This window comes from Aulostomus chinensis, chromosome 7 (assembly GCF_037954235.1).
Source record: "Aulostomus chinensis isolate RoL2024-O1b breed Wild chromosome 7, RoL_Achi_v1.0, whole genome shotgun sequence".
NCBI classification, from domain to species: Eukaryota; Metazoa; Chordata; class Actinopteri; order Syngnathiformes; family Aulostomidae; genus Aulostomus; species Aulostomus chinensis.
The window spans coordinates 17,528,942-17,552,111 of record NC_141326.1 but is presented as its reverse complement, the minus strand read 5'-3'; the positions used below and the strand labels follow the sequence as shown (position 1 = coordinate 17,552,111).

At 41.8% G+C, this 23,170-nt stretch overlaps 1 protein-coding gene across 2 annotated transcripts in view; it reads right to left on the bottom strand.

Annotated features, from left to right (window-relative positions):
• The window catches only part of grm3 (glutamate receptor, metabotropic 3), a 41,026-nt gene extending 24,593 nt beyond the window's left edge, over positions 1-16,433 (bottom strand). The window contains exons 1-4 of one of the 2 annotated variants that reach the window (XM_086208866.1): positions 16,133-16,433; positions 11,981-12,101; positions 6,376-6,435; positions 434-973 (exon numbers count right to left, since the gene is read on the bottom strand). In XM_086208866.1, the coding sequence (XP_086064992.1) occupies positions 434-745 (312 nt within the window). In that variant the 5' untranslated portion in view covers positions 746-973; positions 6,376-6,435; positions 11,981-12,101; positions 16,133-16,433. The remainder of the gene's footprint in view (positions 1-433; positions 974-6,375; positions 6,436-11,980; positions 12,102-16,132) is intronic. The other variant, XM_086208865.1, reaches the window with a different exon arrangement.
• Between the last annotated feature and the right edge of the window lie 6,737 nt (positions 16,434-23,170).

Sequence of the window (23,170 nt, the reverse complement as noted above, 5' to 3'; positions counted from 1 at the left end):
ATGTGTATTTTTGATTCATGTAGTCTTTTATCAGATTATGAAATGGCTGTGAGAAAAGTGCTACATAAACAAATAAACTAATCATAACAATCTATAAACAGGTTTTTAAACAAGTCATCTGAATCAGGATTCTTTACCCATGTGGATTAAATTACATTTTTTGACATTCATATATCACTAAATACATGGATGTATATTGAAGAAAAACTCTGTCTTCATATGAATGTTTAAAGTAAAAACAAGATAATAGCTACGTATTCACGTCTTATCTCCGTATTGCTGTGACTATTCTCAATTCCAGCAGGGGGAGGCAATAGTTACACCTTACAGCTTTAAGTGGAGAACCGTAGCACAAAAAGGCAGAAATGCGTGTTGAAATATTCTCTGAAAATAATCTCTGCAGTTGTTTCTCGGAGTGGCTGTGCTCACCAACCTGCTCCAGTGCATAGGTATCTCTGGAGCAGGTGTCCAGGATGTGGACTCCGAGGGAGACACCGGGCAGTAAAGTGTTGTCCATATTGATTCTATCTATAGCGAACAGCATGGCCTCCAGCCTCTGGATCCCTCTGTCCTCATTCACACGCCCACACTCCTCCATCCCAGCACCTTTCTCGTGCACGGGGAACAGGCCACCGAGCACCAGGTCACCCTCTATGCGAATCTCTCGGCGGGACTGAGGCGGATCCCCGATAGACAGCAAAACGCCTCGACACATCATAACCACGACGAGAGCTCGGGCCACCATGATGGGCTCAGGTAGGGTTAGGATTGTGATGGTGAGAGGAGAGGACTGACTGAGGGAGGTGAGGGGCTAAGGGTAAAGGTTAGGGATGAGGGGTTAAGGGTAAGGAGTGAGGATTGTGAGTGAAGCAGCAGCCTTGGATGCTTGGGTCGGTTTGAGGCCCATAAGACGGTCAGGGAGTGCAGAACTTGACCACACATGGAGGGGCACACCATCTGGACATCAGTCCTGCTTGAAGAGGAGAGGAGAGAGAAGTCAGTTCATGTGCCACAGTACAAATCACAAAGCTGCCAATGTGGCTGCAGGATGAAGTATCCTTGTGAGCGTTTCTCTAAAGTATGAAGACAGCAAAGTGGACCTTTAGTGGAGTTTGGGGATGCTGTTAACAAGGGCTCAAAGTTGTTTCCGCTTCACAGATATAACCAGGCCATGACTAAAAGGGATATAGAATTGTTGAAGATTGTACCCCACTGTTCTCCAATCTCCCCTCCCTTATATCACCCAGTAAACCTTCCTCTTGTGTGTGTGTGTGTGTGTGTGTGTGTGTGTGTGTGTGTGTGTGTGTGTGTGTGTGTGTGCATGCATGCATGTGTTTGAGTATGATTTATGCAGTTTATGGACACATACACACACACATCCTTGTACTTATATCTTTGTGAGGACTTTCATTGATATAATACATTCCCTAGCCCCTCACCCTAACCCTAACCATCTCAAGTGACTGCCTGACCCTAACCTTGACCCTAAACCTAACCAGAACCTGATTCTAACCTTGACCCTAAAACCAAGTCTTGACCTTCAAACGGCCCTTTGAAGATGTGAGGATTAGCTAAAATGTCCTCATACTGTTGGTTAAATGCACATTCTAGTCCTTAAATTGTAGCAAGTACAAGAACTCACACACACATACACACACAAACACACACACTTAATTGGTGATAGCAATGGCAACTGAGGACAAAAGCTGCATCTACACTCTTGGTGAAATAAGGACTTTTGGGTTGGTAGTTAGGATTAGGTTCTTATACCAATGACGGGTCCCCAATAAGGTAGTAACACCTACCTCTGTGCCTGTGTGTGTGTGTGTGTGTGTGTGTGTGTGTGTGTGTGTGTGTGTGTGTGTTTGCCCCTGGTTGTAGCAGGATAAGCCAGCTTAGATGGCTGGTTGATACATGAACCTTCTCATACCACAAATCAGAAAAGCTTCTCTAATCTGATCTCTGTTCCAACAATTTTCGGCTCCTCCATGAGTTTATACCCCTAAGTATGTGTTTTGTGTGTGTGTGTGTGTGTGTGTGTGTGTGTGTGTGTGTGTGTGTGTGTGTGTGTGTGTGTGTGTATGAGTTTTATCAGATGTCTTACCCTTCCTCTCCCCTGTATAATTACAGCGCGAGGACTGAATGCAATTTACCATGAAAGACACTAACTGACAACAAGGAAGCCGGCAACAGCTCCTCCTTATCTCAAGCAAAGCTATCACTCCATGTTTTGACTGTCCTGCTCACTGACATTAACCTCTAAAATTTCAAAAGGCAGTAATCTCACTTCTGAAGGGCCAATCCACAGCTTTTCAATGCCAATTTGCTCATCATAGGTTGACTTACACTCAGCCTTCAAAAAACAGTTGTATAATACAACGTACTCTATCTGGAGGGAGTTTGACCAGAGTTATCTAAACTTTGGTTTAGGATGACAAAGCTTTGCTTTGTTAGGCTGTGAGCCAGCTGGATTTATGAGATGTCAAGTTTTAGGTTATGTGCTTGTGTCTGCACCAACATTGGTTCAGGCCAATCAGTGTCCTCTGGGGCGAGAGGGGCGGGGTTTCGGTGTGACAGTGGAGTGAAACAATGGCAGCTTCTGAACAGGTTAGCATAGATGCTGCTGAAGCATCAGATTTATCAAACATGGAGAATGTTTATTTCTTTTAAAGAAATGCAGAGAATGCAGCCGAACACTTTTCTCCATGGAAAAGTTGTTTTCCCTCTTTAACCCATGATTTTACCACTGATAGACAGATGCTTCATCCAGTCCCCTGTTGTTCTTGAAAGTGCCTTTCTCAGAGGACTTCCCAGATGGTTCTATTTAACGAACTACCTGGTGAGTCAAGTTGGTATTTTTGTTGGTCGACCCTGAAGTGAGCATCAACATGGTTTGCCTCTGCCAAAAGCCAATGGGACCATTTTGCTGTATTTTAAATTATAAATTAACACAACTTTATCAGATTGACTCAATGTTACAGCCTAATAATCTTCACAAATGAACACCACTTTTATGATTTCTGAAGTGCAGTGCAAATATTATTTGAGCAAAATTAACATTAGTCAGTGTACTAACAAATGCGTGACGTCACCACTACTGCAACCTCTGTTTAGCCACTTGTTAGCAACTGCTGGTTTTAAGACATACTAACACCTCCCAACTGGGGTATTTACTTAAGTATTTTATACTGTAGAGCAAAACAGAAAAGCTACATTGAACTGCAAACATTACTACAGGCATTTAACAGAAGACATTGAGCCCCGACCTTCCCCGTGTTATCTTACTTCCAGGTTTGAGGAGCCATTACTGTACAACTGTAGGAAAAAGATTTGCATTGTTCTAAGTTCAGCAACTCAACAGAAAAGACCTCATTTCCACTGGGTATTAAAATTCAATTTGTATCTAACTATCTTATCTGGGTAATGCCATGTCTTTATGATCCTTGCATTTACATTTGCTTTTAATAGGCCAAATCACTATCTTGATCTGGCCACTACTATTATCAATCTTAATATGCAGATCTGGTACAAAAAAAGAGGGATGACGCTGTGTGAGCGTCACTGAGGAAGAGGTTGTCTGAAGGTCTTTGATGGGGTTGTGGGAACAGGCGGAGTCAAGTCACCTTTTGACTTTGCTGATTTTCCTCTCAAGATTATTGTCTAACAGTACACATCGCACCTTGCGGGGATACGTGAGCTGATAGTCATCAGACTGAAATGTTTGAGTTTAGATGCATTAAGGTGCTGGTTTTTTTTGTTTGTTTTGAGAGGATGGGGGGGGGGGTTCATATATTAAAACGAGGTGGAAATGGCATATGAAAGTCAACGGACCTTTGCCCCCTCTGCATTGATTTGGGCCTTTCCTTTTCTCACAAATTCCAGAAGATTATGCAAATGTGATTCTAAATCACTAGATGTCATCGATTGCGATATTCGGCTGTGAGACACAATACATACGCTGTTCTTAGTCCCTCTCTGTCTGTTTATAAAACTATTTGGATAATAAAAAGTCAGTAAAAGCCCTGAGAAATGGCTTTTTTTTTCTTGTCTTTGGGTTTCTGTCTCTAATGTCTCTCATGCAATCTCTCCAGTCCTCAGGAGAGATAAGACAGAAGCTGGAGGTTGACGTTATGATTATGAAAATCAATTTAGACCAAAGAGCAAGCTTGTTGTGAGTTTCCTGTTGATTACTGGCATCTGTGGGCCAAACTCATGCATTGTGTGTGAGTGTGTGTGTGACAGAGAGCGAAAGAGAGAGAGCGAGAGAGAGAGAGACAGAAAGGGAGAGAATGCTTCCCCTCTTTGGTGGGCAGGGAGGAGGATGAAAGCACCCCTTAGATGCAGGCAGCTCAGATTTTTCTGCAGGCAGCTGCCATACCTTCACTGTACCACTCTGTGCTCTGTAATATGACACACACATACAGACAAACACCCACCCACGCATGCACACACAGACATTCACAGGCATGCGAAAACACACACCTCTGCTTCTCTGAGGAGTTGACCTAAAAGCAGACTATTTCTATGTCTTAGCTCCCCTCTCTCTCAACCAACGGAGCTCTGAATTATTGTGTTCAGGAACTATGTAGGAGACAGACATTTGATAAATGATCAGTAGATATGAGAACTAATGAAACACAAGTAACATTGTTCTTTGTGAGGGAAGGTGGAAGTTGCTCTTGTCTCTACGACCTGCCATTTATTTGAAAGATATGCAGTTTAATTCTTGTTTTTTGTTCCCAAGAAAAACATTGTTTAAATGACCAAACTCTCACACATGAGACAAAGGTATGTGTGTGTGTGTGTGTGTGTGTGTGTGTGTGTGTGTGTGTGGAATAGTATGTGTCTATTTTCGTGCAATAAGGAAGAAAAATGGAGAATTCCTATATTCCACTCGAGATCCTAGAAGTACACACGTCATACATCATTATCAGAGGCAACTCTGAGGTAAAGGTAAAGGGGGAGGGGTGGGATCATCCCAGTAAGGACATGTACTTGTGTATGTGTGTGAATGTGTGTGTGTGTGTGTGCGTGTGCGTGTGTGTGTGTGTGTTATATAAAACTATATTTATGGAGGAGAAACTCTCGCAACAGTTTCACTTGTGGCCCTACTTGCTTTCATGTAATTGTCAGCTCTTGAAATCAATTTCCCAGAAATGCGACAAGTAATATCTTCCAGCATTCTTATGGTGTTCGCTGAAATTGAATGTTTGCTTCATTATAAGATCTTGGAAAGAACCCAAACACAACTTCCATGTCTCAAGAGCAACTGTGCCGCAAAACAAACACAGTGAACAGAAAATGTTTCACATTGTGCCCCTTCTTCCTTTATGACCAAAAATTCTTCCAAGAAGTCTATATAAGCTATATAAGCATGCGCTAACAGATCTCTATGCCAGTGTTTTTGTGCTTCCTTTTAAACTTTTTTATTAGCCTGTTTTTACTTTTGTTTCAAAGTGCCTCTGCTATATTAAATTGTTAATTACATTATTCTCTGTAGGGCAGACATGATAACGGCTCAATTATGGAAACTTGCTTTATTTTCTCACAATAACATCAATAATGCTTATAAATTCTGTTCAAAGCACTAAAGCTGGTTGGATTAGTGTCTTTCAAAGTGTTTTAAAGGGTTTCTGTCAGCTAACACTCAACACAAGTGCCTTTGTATGAACTACTCAAAACTGAGGGAAAAACATTAGTTTGCTTTCTTCCTGACAGATAACGTGAGATGCTTTGTTTCAATCCGTCCGTCCTTTAAACATAAAGCTGGAGAAAGTTAGCGTAGCATTGCTGAAACGGTTAGCGTAGCATTGCTGAGACAGTTAGCGTAGCATTGCTGAAACAGTTAGCGTAGCATTGCTAAGACAGTTAGTGTAGCACATCTGAGAATGACTATACTTGCACTACCCTCTTAATACTGTTCTGTTGTGATAACAGGTTATTTATCTTGTTATCACAAGTTAACGAAGCTCGGTATTTACGGGTAGCTACATGCCTGACTATTTTGTGGTGAGGATTTTGTGAGGATGACTTTCTCCTTATATCATCAAAATGAGGTTGCCAGGCAACAAGCCAGAAAAAAATACCACAAACAACAATAAAATAATCCTGGGCCTTGACAGCCTGCAATGAGTCAGGCTGACTGTTTTACCTTATTACGAGTTCTTACGTGACATTATGATAACAGTCTAGTAGCTTTGTGCAAAACGTTTATTTGTCCTTTGTAACTCTGAACAAAGATATGAATGATTTTTCAAAAAGTAACATGATTCTTCAAAAAGAGTTGAATGGTTTTGTCATACAAAGAGCTACATCTTCGCACATATATTCACTTATGACACACACGTACGCCATAAAAGCATTTAAGTGTCTTACCTGAAGAAGGGAGGATAAGAGCAGATGGCAGCTGGCACATGGCAGCATCACCACAGACACCTATTAGAGAGAGACGGGGGAACTTACATGAGGTGAGTAAATAACAGCCAGAACACCCCCCCCCCCCCCAGCCCCGTTCCAAAAAACAAAACAAAAAGAAAAACAACCAACAACAACCTGGGTGTCAATAAAGAAAAGCAGGGAATATCAGATGGAGGAGCTGGCTGACTACTGACCTTCCTCTGTGGGAGCTTTGATGCAGACTAGCATCTGACAGACAACCACATTTCACCTTTGACCCTGTTCAAATCTGAAGTCAGTGAAGAGGTTGTATACACACACACACACACACACACACACACACACACACACACACACACACACACACACAAACGCACGCACGCACGCACGCACACATGCACGCACGCACACACACTACTTTTTTGCTTCTCATGTTACATCCTCTGCTTCCTCCATGGCATCACCGCTGCATCCTCCCATTCTCTTCTTACTGGTGCTCTACTCTCCCCATTTATTTCCACCTCCTTTACACCCTCCACAGACCTCGCTCTCCCCCTAACAGGCAGGGCTGCTGTGGATGACACGTATCCAGCTGAGAGCAACCATGCAGGGTCGATGGATCACACTACATTGAGGAGAGAGACGAGCCCCAACCCAGTGTGTGTGTGTATGAGTGTGTGCATGTTTTGTTTTTTGTGTGTGAGTGTTTTTTTTGTTTATCTGTCTATTGTGCAGCTCACAGCTGCAGCGATGATGTGAATCTCAGTGTGTCAATGTATGTCATGAGAGGGAGACAGACAGAGGAAGAAGAGCAACAGACGCTTTGTTATTACAGAACAACAAGAACCCTTAATTAGACCTGCACATTATCAGAGGTTCTTCACTTAATTTATCCAATTGGTGTGTGTGTCTCCAGCTCTCTCTCACACACACTTTCCTCTCTACTTTAATGTTTAAGGGCAAATAAGTGCAGCGCTGCTCATTAAGAGAGGACATGATGTATGTAGTCCTTTGTGTAGGGAAGTCATCTATTTTATTTTAACCAAAAGTTCAGTAAACCAGACATTTTATTAGGTACACCTAGATAAAATAAATGCAGTAAAATTAAACAATCCTGCTATGAATCCTCACTTCATGAGGATTATAATTGGTTAGAACAGGTTTGACTGAATCTCTTTGAGCGAGGTGCTGATTTATTTGAATAATATCCTGTCCAACCCATTTATATCAAAATATTAGGAACAGAGCATCGACACTACAATGACCATTTAAATAAATCTCTCAATGCGTTCAATAAAAACCTAACATTATAACGGTCATGAAGGGGAGATTTACAATATTTAAGGTCTTACACTGCGTTTGTTTTATACCTGTAAAGCTGGCGAGCGAGTATGTTTGTGTGTAGACATGGTGTTCCAGACTTCTAAGGGGTGCAATGGGCTACTACCATTAATTATTTATGAAGTGCGTTTTAGAAAGAAAGAGTGATGATCCATAAATAGGACAGTAAGATATCACAAAACACAACAGCCAAATAGCTTGCAGGTCATGAAGCACATTCCTGTTTATGCAAGCACACCAGTGAGAAAAAAACCCCACCCCAAAACAACTTGTATTCTCTTCATTCACAAAGCAAATGTCATCACATTTGGAAAAGACCTCACAAAAGTTGAGTGAACAGTATACTGGAGGGCGTAAGGGCTAAAGACATGCATATATGTATAAGCCGACGATGGCTAGCTCGGGTTAAACCCCCATTACTCATCATTAACCAATCAAAATCAATAAGCAGGCCATGTGATCTCAGATGACTATTGATGATCTGTTTAAAGTCAAACAGACAACAGCCTGGCACTCATCTAATGACTCCTCAGTCCATTTTGTACCTGCGTTAGGTTCAAAGGTTAAAAGCCGAATCATGTTAGAAACATTGAAATGGATTTCCTGAACCTTGCAGATAGGTGACATTAAAAAAAAAAAAAAAAAAGACTGAAGTGCACAGCCATGCCTTCAAAACAGAAAAGAAAGTACTTCACGTACTATTATGAATAAAAATGTACATTTTTTTGTAATAAAAATTAGATTAACCCATGCAAGCACTTGTGTACTTCAGGCAAATACAAGACTAAACGATGCACTTCATATGTAGTACGTACTCCAAAGGGCTTCTCCACTAAAAGAGGTTTTTAACCTGAGAGCACCATGCACGATCTACAGCGGGAGAGCTCAGCATCGTGCATAATGTTGCACAGCTCATTTAACATTGAATATCCAAAAAAGATTAACTATGAGGCTGATTTAACTGAGAGAAAATGGATGTGGTTAATAGCTCTTTTACTCCAGCTTTCCAAATACGATAATTTCGGGTTTTTGAACTGTTTCAAATTAATGTGATGTGGTTTTAATTATTTGTCAAACAACAACACAACAGGGTGTCAGTATGTTGCTGTTTATTAAATGATTGATGAATAAAATTCAAATGAGCCCTACGTGTGTCTGATCAATGAATTACCATGACTAAGTTTAAGTCAACCTGTGTATTCCTTGATTTTGGTGGTCCACATCTGAGTTGGCACAGTTCCAGCAAGGCTAAAAACAGACCGGGGTGGGAAATGTGTGACAACATTTATCAGATCTGTATTTCATCACTGCAGAGGGCGGCATGCCTGTCACAAGGAGAATTACCCCTCTGTGGATGGCATCTATCAGCTTAACTGTCATGTAATGACCCTGAGAGTCATCATGGAGCATCAGTCAAACTCGCCATGGCGTGGGCGCTGCGACATCCTACTTAATTCATGTTCACACCCCGCCGCTCTGTCGTCAACACAGTCGATACATGACGGGTACACAGCGTTACAATAGACAGGTGGAGACTAATGGAGACTATTGACCACAGTATAACTCACACATAAGATGATACGGGACGAGTCTGGATAGAGACACAAACGTCTGCGGCTGAGATGCTGCTGCTAATGTCGTCATGTGTGAAAATCAATTACCGCAGTAATTCCAGACTAATTTAAATGATGTACGAACTTTTCAATCTCCCCCATCAGGCTCAGATCACCCACTGTGGATGTTATCAGTCAATCATCATCATTCTGTTATCGCTACTGTTAGAATGTATTAAACAGAACAAACTCCACATACCAGGAGATTTTAGATATCATTTTGTGGCAATGCCGCCTCAAGTCAAAGCCTGGTATGCAAAAACAGGCCGTACGTGGCTGAAATCTCATTCTAGGGCCACATTTTTTCACCCAACTACATCATTTTAATCTGTTGACTGAACTTGGTCTGGTCTGGTTGTTACAACCACATAAATTCCAGTCTTTTTTTGAGTAATTTAGATTTACAGCCAATTCTTAAACCTCTCTCATGAGACTTATTGCATGCATGTTTTTTCTGATCACAAAACTCTTGTTTCTTTTATTCAGTCAGCTGATCCGGATACAGTTATCGGAGCTGTAAGAAAAGGTTAGAGGGCAGTGACATGGGCTGATCCCATGATCCGACAGCAGGATTGGTACTTTTTCTGGGTGATAAATTCAATGTAATTAGTTTTTTTGCTGAAAAAAAAACAAGGGAGTTTTGGCGGTTGAAGATAGCAGAGAAATACAATGTCGGGTGACCACATACCCTCGAGCCCCACCCCCACAGGACCCGACGGCAGATTCAAGAGATCAGCCTATACAAAGGACTTTTCAGTTGGGAGGATTTCCATTTCCCAGCTTGAGTGAGATTTCACACATTATCTATTAAAAACAGAGGGTTTCCTCTCATCTCTAGACATTCTGAGACTCTTTAATTTACCAGGAAACCCGTTTTTATGTTAGATCGTGTGCATGTTTTGTATATTAAACATGAAATGTTACAGATAAGAGCAACAGTGTGTAATATCTGCAAACTACCCAAGACGCTGTTCGCAATACTTAATGTATATTTTCCATGATCATATATTCAAAATACGTTAAAACATTTGAATTCTTATGCTGTAAACATCAGTTCTGTATACATGTAACACTTCTTCTTCCCAGAGCGTACCGTGTGTTGCTTGTTTCAGGATGATATTTTCTCCTAAAATCTAAACCTTTATGTTGAATTTGGTGATGATATTAGATGTCGTGTAATCCTACATGGCATGGACCATTTCAGTGGTATGTCACAGAATTAAATGAATTTATTTATGTATTCATGTAACTAGAATTCATTATTTACGTGGTATGTGGCGTGTTTCTTGGGCTTGGAACAATGGAAAAGGAACAACCTCAGCCATTTTTTATGTCAACAATCACACACACTCACCAGGCTCCATCAAACAGAATATGAAACGGAACTGCTTGTGCCGATTCTTCTTGTCATAGATTCGCCCTTCCAAACATTGACCCACTTTTACATCTTATGGTTTGATTTGTATCATGGTGATTTCTCAACTATTACCGGTCTAAAACTGTTGAACCCAGTGAGTCAAAACATCCAAATTTGAACAAACTATCATGACTTATTTATCTGATAGAAGCCACTGCATGACCAGTGAGCCACCTTACACACACACACACACACACATACACACACACACACACACACACTGCTCGAGCTCATCATTTATTAAAGAGTCTGATCTCTCTCTGAGACACACCATCACAGCTGTACATCCCACTGCCCTTTCCCTGCCTCATCCCCTGAGTGTACGAATGTGTGTGAATGTCTGTGAATGTAGAGAAGGGAGAATGTCAGTCATGAACAGATCAGTGCCAACATTGCATATGTGTGTGTATGTGTGTGTTCACCCCCCCCCCCCTTCATCTTTTGGGGTCCAAAAATCACTGGGAGCTGGGAGCCCACTATAGAATGAGGCCCAACATACTTTGCAGGGCTGAAATGTGTCAATTTTATACGGCTGCTTGGGGGACAGTTAAGACCTGATTTTAAGGTTGGGATTAGAAATAAGTGGTGGTTTGGTTTTGGGTTGAACTCAAGACGAAGCATTCAGGTTAGAATAAATTGCTGCCAAAGCGTTAAGTATTGAAGCTATGGGGTCAAGTTCAATATCAAACCCTGGATGGTAACAAGCAGATTCACATTATTTCTCTCTCTCTAATTTTCTGGAATTTAAGTGAAATGTGTGGTATTTATTGTTGTGACCTGACCACTGCTATGATTAAGGTCTGGTTAGGTTTAGGTATGAAAACCCATTGAAGGAAATGTCGTGGTCCGGGTTCAAATGAGCACTTTTAAAACCCTGTCTCCCGCACTACAGACCCATCTACAGCCCCAACCTGCCTCCTTACCGTGACTTTCTTCCTCTCTCTCGGCATATAATATCAGTAAATCAATAGAGCTATCTGGTTATGCTTCAAAGTAGCCCTTTTACACGCGTAAATACATTGAAGTGTCAAGCATAGTACAAAAGTGGTGAATTTTAGAGAAAATTCAGTGTATCCACACCATTAATTATTAGTCTAACTGAAAAAAATGCTTGATGCCATAATACAAGATCAACACAAGCAAGTTGAGCACTTTTGAATGGATAAACTGAGTGACACATTTTAGAGAAATAGGGAGATTTCTAGTGACCTACCTGATTTTTACTTGTGTATTAGAGTCCTCTTGGCTCTGCTGGGATTAGATCCCATGTTTCCATCCCTTCTTTTCAGTCCAGAGGCGGTGTTGTCTTCTTCACCCGTCGACTGTCCTCAGAGCTGATAAACACATGAACCCAAAGACAAAAAAGACCAGAGCGAAAGATAAAAATCCATCCGTAGATTGTCTCAAACTTGGCTGCTTTTTGACGTATAACTCTCATAGAATATTGAGTGGTGATGCAGATGTGTGAATGGAGGGGCTTGATCACACTTTCAGAGACTATCTTTCACCTCACCATTTTAGAGAGGTACACATTTTTCCAGCACTTTTTCAGATGGATTCATACTGACACTTAAAACATGCAATACACATTGGAAAATAGACCGGGATACATTTAAATGTAGCAGGATAGTTCATCTTTATCATCAGATAACTGAGAAACAACTGACAAACTGAAACAAATCTGTGCGTACTCGCTTTTCTTGAAAAACATTCGTCAAACCGAAGAAAAAAGGAGAGTATCTTTAGGAGGTGTGTAAATAAAAGGTGCTCTTTGTACACGGGTGATCCGCCCTGATACCAAAAAAGAGGGCAACCAAGAGGCTCTTCATTTGGAAAAGCTTTTAAGGTTTATTAGTTTGACGAATGCACAGCAAAAGGGAAAAACATACCTACACATTGTGGCACAAAGGACATACTGTGGATAGAGCTCTACACTTGAGGAGCAATGTAGACTGATTTACTGCTCAATCAGTGGTAAAGCAACACTCTACACAAAACTAGATATACCATCTAAATGACACAAAAAACAGAAATCCTCACAAAAAACATGATAAAAAAGGGAGCATAGTCATTTGCCTGATTGAGACTTGGCCTTAGGTTGGAAAATCCAGGAGGCTTAACTTGCCAGGATGCACTCCTCATACATCAAAATCTAAAAACTCCTCAGATCATATTTGACTATTTTTTTCCTCAATTCAACCCATCCACCATAGGAGCCAAATCCAAAGCTTTCTACTGGTCCCTTGGTTAAGAGCAGTGTCTCACAGCGCTAGATGCTAGGGCGCTGCGCTTCGTGGGTTGGTGATATTGATTAACTCTGCTTAAACGAATGAGCTAAAATGACCGTGATACTTTATTGAAGCAGAGAGGTACTTTGCTGCAGGTGTGATGTCAGAAATGTGGTTATACCTAAAAAAGCAGCAGAGGAAATATCATTCAAATGTCACATTTTGCTTTAGGACCTGCAACTTATGCAATTTTTAAATTTACAGTGTACTAATTCATCATGATGAAACATAATTCATGCTGCAGTGATGTATGCATGATGAGCCTGAGCTGCGCTGAATGCATGTATGAGGAATCACAACCACTGACACATTCACACAAGTATGACCTATGTATGCCCAAAAAATGTGGAAAGCAACATGGCTTTGCGATGCAGGTGAGAAAAAACAAGTCAAAACAAAAAAGAAAATCTATTACTACTCTGGTGTAAAGAGTGAAAGCAGAACACCACAGCTCGAACATTTCCCAGACGTTTACAAGTGGTACACAATAGATGTCAGGAGCAAGGAGGAACCAGGACTCATCAGGCTTTGCTTCCCGTCTGTAAGACTAAAATGAGGGCTAAAAAAAATCCTAAAAATATGTATTAACCAATCCGTGTGTGAGAACATTCATGAACAAGGCTCATTGTTTATGAACGAATGCATATATGCTTGCATGTAAACATGTTTGATTGGAAATATGCATACGTGCTGATATTAATATATTCATTGGCCTGAAAGTATTTCTCCGTCTGAATGTTTTTTTTTTTGTATGTTCTTGATGCAAAAATTGTTTGCGAATTAAGAAATGAATTGCATTAATAACGTCTTTGTTTCTAAATATGACAACAAAACATTCATATTAACAAATACATGGATGTTTTGAGATGATTTAACTTGATGTCCAGTTGTGATACATTGATATTTAAAGTTAAATTTACATGAAATATACATGTTGAAAGACACATTCATCTTCTAACACTCCAATCAGTTGTCTAATGCATCAAATGCACTAAAAGCAGTTAAAAAAAACAACCAGAGAAAGAAACTGTCAAAATGATTGATTGATGATGCTGCAACCGGTATTTAATGTCCTTCCCAACTCTGTGTTACACACTTCCACACTTAACTAGTCAGCCAATTCATATATCCAGTAGAGGACATCACTGTGCTTGTAAATCGCTAACGATGAGGTTCTGTACTGCATGCAGTCCAGAGAGTAGCGCTGCGTGGAAGCTACAAGGCCATTTTTACACACACACACACGCACACACACACACACACACACACACAAACACACACACACACACACACACACACACACACACACACACACACACAGGTGCCCAAACACAAGCTCAAGTAAGCATATTTACCAGCACAAAAATGCTGAAACTCAAGGCCAGATCCATGCATGTATACACACACATACACACACACACACACACACACACACACAGGTCCCATGACTCTCACGTACATGCACGTTCTATGAACACGTTCCATCATGAAATATGAAAGCGTGTCTTTAAGGTTTAACGTAGCCACCAAATACCCGCCCACACTTGCGAATCACTCTTTTCATAGCATTTGACCAATATAGCCAAGTGTGAATGAAATCTATATGAAATCACAGTTCCTTCCCAAACACGCTCATTGTATATGTATGAACGCACACACTTCAACACATTTATTAGACACCAACCCTTAAAGAACATGTAAATTAATGATTAATTCAACAATTTTGTCATTACTGCCCACAACAAATTATTATGATGATTTAATGCAATTAGACAGCCACTTGCCCACCTTCTTCTCTGATGAGGTGTTTAGTCTTTAATGAAGCACATGAAGAAAAAAAAGAGTGAATATTTGCACACTTTGTTGTTTATCTGTTTCCTGATTTTAACATCTCAGTGTCAATGCAGTAATAAACAGTCATTATCACACCAGATGAATTATGAGATCTCATGCATAATTGTAGTTTTCATTGCACTTCTTCTACATCTCATCATCTTTGCTGCTTTCCAATTCATAGACTTCAACCTCAAAATGAAACAACTGTGCCCAAGTGTATATTTTATCATATGTGGCAGTCAGTGTAAGACATGGCATCATTAGCATGTGGATAAAGAGGCATGACAGTGTTATCAACACGTAAAGATTATGGTCTGTAAATAAATCAAAATTGAATCACTCGTTATCAGCAAATGAATCAATGTAAATAATAAGTTGCTTCATGAAAAAATAAGTTATTGCATGAAGATATAGCAAGGTCACTCTTTACAGTAGCAGCTGAATGTTCAAGACACACCTCTCTGCAGGGCATTCATTTTCCGCTGGAAATCAAATGTGTTATTTGAACTTAAATTAAAAAAAAAACGGGTGAGAGGATATGTGCAGGAACGTCTTCAGCAGTCTCTACAACGCGTTTAAAGTCGACACTTTGGAGGGGGTTGGGGGTGTTGGATGGAAGCTGACAGGTGTATAAAAAGGAGTCTAGTCTAGCTGCATGTGTAACGTTTGATTTTCAGACATTTTAGGTCCTCCTGCACCTGTACAGGTCCATGCGCTTCTCCGTGGCGCAAGGTGTGGAGTAGCTCTTCAGAAGCAAACGGATAAACAGTGACCACAGATCCGGTCGTCAGATCCACCTGTAAGCCTACACGGACTACCCGCCCATTTCTAACAGAGAAGAAATGAAGATAAACCGCGGGATGTGCCTTAGTGCAGTCCGTGAACCCAAATAACTTCTCCACGCAGCGTAAAATACGCAACTGCAGATCATTGTTTCACCTTCTGTATTTTATCATGCATCTGCTGCAGAGATGGACAACCAGTGCTTTTTATTCAGATCATCCCGCTATGAGTAGAGCCACCTGGTTAAAAAAAATACACTCCAGCCACGTTTATGCAGTACAACTGCCCGTTTAAATCCTGCGCAAAGTTCAAAGCAAATTAGTCCCCAACGTAGGATTGGCTAACGTGCGCTCGAGCAGACCCGGGCTGACCATTGTCACCGCACTTTACGCCTAAACCGTAATCTAAGAATGCCCCACATCTGTCCACTAGTGAGGAATCTGTTATATTTGACCTACCTCGGCGTCTTGGATCCTTCAAAGGCTGCACACAATTTTTAAGCTGCTGGAAGTTTAACTTAGTCTACTCCTGATCCCTCGGAGGAGTCGCTCTGAGAGAGGATGGGCGCCACAGCTCTGCGCGCCAGCCCCGTGGTTGTGTGTGTGAGAGAGCGCGTGCACGCGCGCGTGAGGGGAAAGAGAGAGCGAGAGCGAGAGAGAGAGAGAGAGATGGTGAGGCAACAACAGACGCGGAGAGCTGTAGCCCCTTGCCAAAGGATGCTTCAGTCTCCTAGCAACAACAATCGATCTGGCAAGGAGACATTTTTATTGGATAAAAAGAAAACTTAGCCATTCACCCCTCCTTAGCACATGTTTACCACTCAGAACAACAACTCAAGCATTAAGTGAGGAGAGAGGGTGGAATAGAGAGATACAGAGTGAGAGAAAGAGAGTGAGGGGAGAGAGGGGGAAGAGAGAGAGAGAGAGAGAGAGAGCTATGCTCTCATTGAATGTTATAGTGTTTGAGGTGCAGAATGACGTGCAGAATTAATCTACATCCATCTGTCCTTGTAACCCGACTAAAAACTATACAGAGTAAAACAGATCATTTCGTGTCCTGTTTTTGATCCAGATACATCAATGTTTTAATATATTATTACACGTAACGTCAGTGGCATAGAAAAACTGTGAGAACAGCACTAAACATGCTGTACATGCCTCCTCTTCCTCAGGCACTGCCTGCATAGTTGAGTGGTAGGATTTGGAGTGCCGCATCCAGACCTACAAACCTTCACATTTGTGACAAGGAGTCTAAATCTGAAGCCTATTAGACATCACAGCGGCATCATGAAATGGTAAATACAAATGCACTCTATTCTCTGCAAGTTACATGTCTGTTTTATCATCGTGGGAACAGTGGCACTTAGTGGTATGTGTGTGGTTGTGTAGGTGAGTGTGCGTGTACGCACGCATCTTTGGATTTGTACTTGTTTGTATGATTATGCACATGGAGTCATTAGAATGCAAGTATGCAAGTGTGCAGCTCCTATTGAACAGAAAATCCTCTTCATGCATGATTGACTCACAGAGCTTGCTCACTCTACTCAACACAAATGCGCGAACACACACACACACACACACACACACACACACACACACACACACACAGCCACTCAGTCTAGAGAAGGCCTGATTTCTGGATTGTAAAGTTAGTCAAGTGCATAGAGATACACTGTCTAAGGGCTTTCTTCAAGCTGTTTTTGTTTTTTTGATTGGCGCTACAGGCCACAGTATGTGGATTTGTCTGTTTTAAATGGTGATGTATGTTCACAGGAGGCAAAAGTTTCTGACCAGCTTGTCAAAGTGTGTTTCACCATGTGGGATCTGAAAATTGTCTGTGATGACAAGCTTTGGATGGTTTGCAGAGATTGATTACTAAACCAAAGGAGGGAGGAAGGCTAAAAGCATCTACTTCACACCTCTGTGACACAAATGCACAAGGTGGGAAGCGCGCGCACACACACACACACACACACACACACACACACACACACACACACACACACACACACACACACACACACACACACACACACACACACACACTCTAATGCCTAGTGTCAGTCATAGCTTTCCCTGACTTCATCCCTCATCCCTGCCGTTCCAGCTCGGAGATGCTGGCCGCTCTAATAAGGGCCTCATTGTTTGCATGGCATGCATATATGCAGAAAGCCTAGAAAGCCAGCTTTGTCCCATAAGGGTCCCTCAGCGAGAGAGCTTTGTGACAAGCCTTTCCCCATAGACGGTGACACAGCCCGGCCAAAAGCTGAAAAAAAGAGTGATAGGAAAACAAAATGATGATGAGGGAGATACTGATGTGATAGGGAATATAAATGGACCAGTTGAAGCATGCTGGATGGCACAATCTGCACCCATGAGGCCAAAGTGTGTGAGTTTTTATTTTCGTAGAATGCAGAAATGTAATGTTTTGCCTCATCAGGGTGAGCTGTTTCAGCTCATGCAGCAGGAAGTGGATCCACTGGGATTATGTTTCCTTCTTTCATTCCCCACAGATTGTTTGTGTCCCCGCACTAATAGAATTAGCCATGCTTCATTTCCCATGGTCCTCTGTCCTGTCTTGGCCTCGTGATGGATGAAGCTTCACACAAACTAGTGAGTGTGCTAAGAAGTGTGCCCAGTGTTGGTTAGACAACAGAGCTACTTTGAACCACAAGCTTCCATTTGCTTTGGTCAGTCTGGTCACTTGTGATGTGGCCAAGAGGACAAGGGGACTCCTTTGAATGTTTTAGCCAATTTTTACTTGAGATACAGAATTGTCACAGCTCGTGAGTATAGTCTTTCCCTTGTGTCGACATCTCCCATATCTCTCTCTCTCGCTCTCTCTCTCCCTTCTGCGTGTGTGTGTGTTTTGCATAGTTCTCCCTCTCAAAGCACTTTGAATTGCCCTGTTGCTGAAATGTGCTATACAAATAAACTTGCCTTGCCTTGCCTCTCCTACTTCCTTGCTTCACCATGTGTCATCAGCTAACCTGCCTGCCAACAGCTCATCAGGTCCAGGTCCCGGAGGTGGGAGATACCCTCTTGGCACCTCAGTATTGGGCTTTCTAGATTAATACCTGTGTTTTCCAAATGATTCACCAAATTTGTTTGTCTTCAGGGTCTCCAGCTGGATACTGGCTTTAATTCTCCTCAACTGTGATCGTCGCCTCAGCCTGACAGCCTGCTCAACAATCACCTGCAAAACTATGACGAGATCATTGATAATGGAAACTAAGACAAAATCTATGTTTTGTTTTCGATGATGATATGAGGCGGGACTAAAATGTTACAGATGATCAATCACTCATTAAAAATACAGGCAGGAGCAGCAATATCTGCCTGTGGAAAATGAAACACACAGAAACATGTAGACAAAAGGATTTTTGCCAGTCTTGCAGCATTTAGTGTGCGTGCAGCTGAGAGAATGAGAGGCGGCGTCGGAGATGGTGAGTATGTAAACAGAACTTAACTTAACTTTTAAATTAAATTAGCAACAGCTTGTGTTGAGTACTGAAGTGATTCATTTGGAAGTCAACAGTGAAATTTTTCCTTTTGTTTAAAGATTGCCAAACAAATATGACTGATGCAGCAAATTCAAAATAAAAGTTCATCCATCTTCTACTGCTTATCCTGTTCAGGGTCATGGGGGGCTGGAGCCTAGTTGACTGCGGGTGAGAGGTTGGATTCACCCTGGACAGGTCACCAGGCCAACACAGGACCAACACATAGAGACAGACAACCATTCACACTCACAGTCACACCTACGGCCAATTTAGAGTATCAATCAGCCTCGTCCTCTCTTGATGTCTTTGGACTGTGGGAGGAAGCTGGAGTACCAGAGAGAACCCACACAGGAACAGGGAGAACATACAGACTCCCACAGAAAGATCCTGCGCTGGAGCCAGGACTCAAACCTGGAACCTTCTTGCTGTGAGGCGACAGTGCTGACCACTGCACCACCGTGCCGCCCAGTATAAGTTTGTGATTTGTAAAATAAGTAGGCTGAAGTTTGAAAGAGGATAGAGAAGGTGAATCCCTCAGTTCTTGATTAGACAAACTGTTAACAGTTGGTCCTGTTGCTTAATTTCAGGCAGGCCTCTGTGTGGAGTGCTGGAGTTGGACTCATAGCTCCAGTGAAGGTGATGTGAGCGACACAGAAATCGCAAATTTAAAATCCCTCTGTGGCCAGCTAAAGGAAGGTTGTACTTAGCCTCATGGTCATCTGGTTAAATAATGTGGACCCTGATACAATTAAGGTCACAGCCTCACCATTGAGGGTTTTGTTTTTTTTTTTTACCATAATTGATTTAAAGCCATGAATATCTAAAACAGTGTTGAGTCAGGGAGAGAGACAATGGTCAGCTTTCTTTTCTCCCCCCTAAACCTTTTGACCCTGAAGCTAGGCCTCAGGCAGTTTATCCCAAAGCTAGGCTCCAATCCTGTCTCCTTCAAGCCTAGGGCAAGTCAAGTCAAATGTATTTATGTTGCACATGTCATGAGACAGGCATATACTCAATGTGTTTAAAAATGTGTTAGCTTCATGCAGTGTGACATATCTCCTTGACATTGAGTTGATGGCGGTGGTTGATTGTAGCCTGAGGAATGTTCATCCACTCCTCTACGACGGCTGTGCCAAGCTGTTGGATATTGGCAGGACTTGGAAAACGCTGTCATACATCCCAAACATGCTCAGTGGGTGCCATGTCTGCTGAGGATGCAGGCTTTGTGGAATAACTCGGACGTTTTCATCTTCAAGGAACTGCGTCCAGATCATTTATATTATTGTGCTGTAACATGAGGTGATGGCAGCAGATACCCTGTCACTGTATCTCTGTACATTCAATGTGCCATCAGTAAAATGCACCTGTGTTTGCTGACCAAAGCTTATGCCTGCCCATTCCATAACCTCACTGCCACTGCAGACCGCTCACGATGACAAAGATCAGTGTTGACCCGGGGCGTCCTGTGGTTTCAAGGCCGCTCCGATGTACTTGAAAATTCTTGGAAATGACATCGCTCTGTTCATTTGATAGTAAAATAAATATTCAATTGATGGGCAACAGCCCTGATGGATATTCCTGCGGTCAGCAAAACAATCGCATGCTCCCTTAAACTTTGTGACATCTAATGAATCTGAGGTTGTGTGATGAAACCGCACATTCGAGAATGTTCTTTTACTGTGACCAGCCCAAAGCTCAGCTGTGCAATAATCAGCATGTTGATATGGAACTCTTATTAGGTGGATGGATTGTCTTGGCAAAAGGGAAGTCCTTACTTTAATTTTTAGCCTAATTTTAATGAATTTGTTAACAAATTGTATGAGAAAGACACCTCTTTTGGACATAGCAAGTCTAAGATCTTACACGAGCACTTTCAACAAAAATACTGTTTCTACAATGAATATGTTACTAACAGCCTAACCGAAAACTTGCAGAAAAACACATTTTGATCTGTTTGTATAAGGTGATATTGATGTAGCAGATCAGAGTGCGGTAGGGACTTTCAGAGATAAGGTGATTTCAAGTGTATACTCGGTACAGTGGGAAGAATTTTAGAATAGACGGACGGATAAAAAAAACAATTTATTGAACCTGATCATTTTAAGTGTGTGTTCTGGACGAGGCGGTGGCAATGGCAAGTGAATGCAAACTTTGTGAATGAATTATTTTGCTGTCACAGCCGGTGGCACAGGAGTCCTGTCTCACCCTATCTCATGCCGTGTTTTGGCTTTTTTGAGTCAGACATACTCGGACCCGTAAACCATGGTAATGTTGTAGAAGTGCACAGCAAGAAGTCTGTTCATGAATGACGTGCATTTTGGACAGATTAGGCAATTTTGGGCTACATAAGAGTAGACTAGAGTACTCATGTAACCAATGTCGTTGTGGGCATTTGTATTTTGGAGGTAGTGTCTTTCAGTCAGGCTGCAATTGCACCACTGAGACAGATGAGGAGCACATAAGCGAATATAATGAGGTTCTTTGTGTACTACAATAGCAGCTGCAAAAGTTGGAGCTACGAAATGATTCCATCCATCAATACATCCATCCATTTTCTACTGCTTATCCTGTTAAGGGTCACGGGGGGCTGGAGCCTATCCCGGCAGCTTTCGGGCGAGAGGCGGGGTTCACCTTGGACAGGTCCAAGGTCCAAGTCCATCGCAGGGCCAACACATAGAGACAGACAACCATTCACACTCACAGTCACACCTACGGTCAATTTAGAGTATCAATCAGCCTCGTCCCCTCTTGATGTCTTTGGACTGTGGGAGGAAGCTGGAGTACCAGAGAGAACCCACACAGGAACAGGGAGAACATGGAGACTCAAACAGAAAGATCCCGTGCTGGAGCTGGGGCTCAAACCCGGAACCTTCTTGCTGTGAGGCGACAGTGCTGACCACTGCACTGTTGACCACTGCACTCATTGAAATAAATATTACATAGAAAAAAGATGAGAACAGGAGATGGTGGGGAAAATTAAACTGCCGAAATACATCAGAAGATAAGTTATGTTAAGAAGCGGACCAGTCATTGTCTGTGGTGATTCCTCACATAAATCAGGCTTTAAGCCTCCATTCCTACCAACTTCCAACCTCATCCCCCATTGGAACTTAACAACAGACTCTATTCCCATCCATCGCTACTCTACAGTGACAAATCTTCTGAACGCGGTCTGTTAGCATTTAGCTCAGCTTCAGGTTTCCGGCACAGTTTCAGACACCGAAGAATAAATGGTTTATGTAAGAGTGTGTATGCAAAACATATGGTTGGTAATGTTGTTTTGGGCTGTTTATGGCTCCATGGGGGTAGGGGGTTGGTCTCTCATTATCCTGGTCACAGAGGCATGGCCAACAGCCTGCAGGACACACACCCGTCACAGGATATGCACTGACCTGACTCATGTTCATCTGGACTCGAAACAACAAAAGAGATACACAAAAGCACAAACAAACTTAGAAATGCACAAAAACTTCGCTGTTGACTTTCTTATTGAGCAGCGACACGCACACACTTTCTATTCGAGGGGCTTGAACCCAAATTTGACTTGCTGCGATTTTTAATGGTCTGTCGGAAAAAAAAACAACATTTGGTTAAGTCTTGCAAAATCAAGTTATTTAATGAACCAAATTTTCCTAAAAATCTGTTACCAATAGAATTTAATTACTGTGAACAGCACAATGCCAAAGTGTCATCTTTCAACAAGAAACAAAAACAACTTTAAAGTATAAGAGTATGTAAGCAAATGTGATTTTATTTAAATGCTTAAATGCTGAAAAAAAAAAACCTCCAGCCCTGCTTCATGATCAAATTATACATGATACACACTCATTCACACTCCACATGTGTATGCTTTTACAAGGGCACACAAGCATACATGTACACACTTTGAACACACAAACACGGTGTGTACAGTATCTGACTTGGCCTCTCCTCTTTCTCACCACGACCACAATTCATTAGTAATTGACCGCAGCAGCCTCACTCATTAAACATTAAC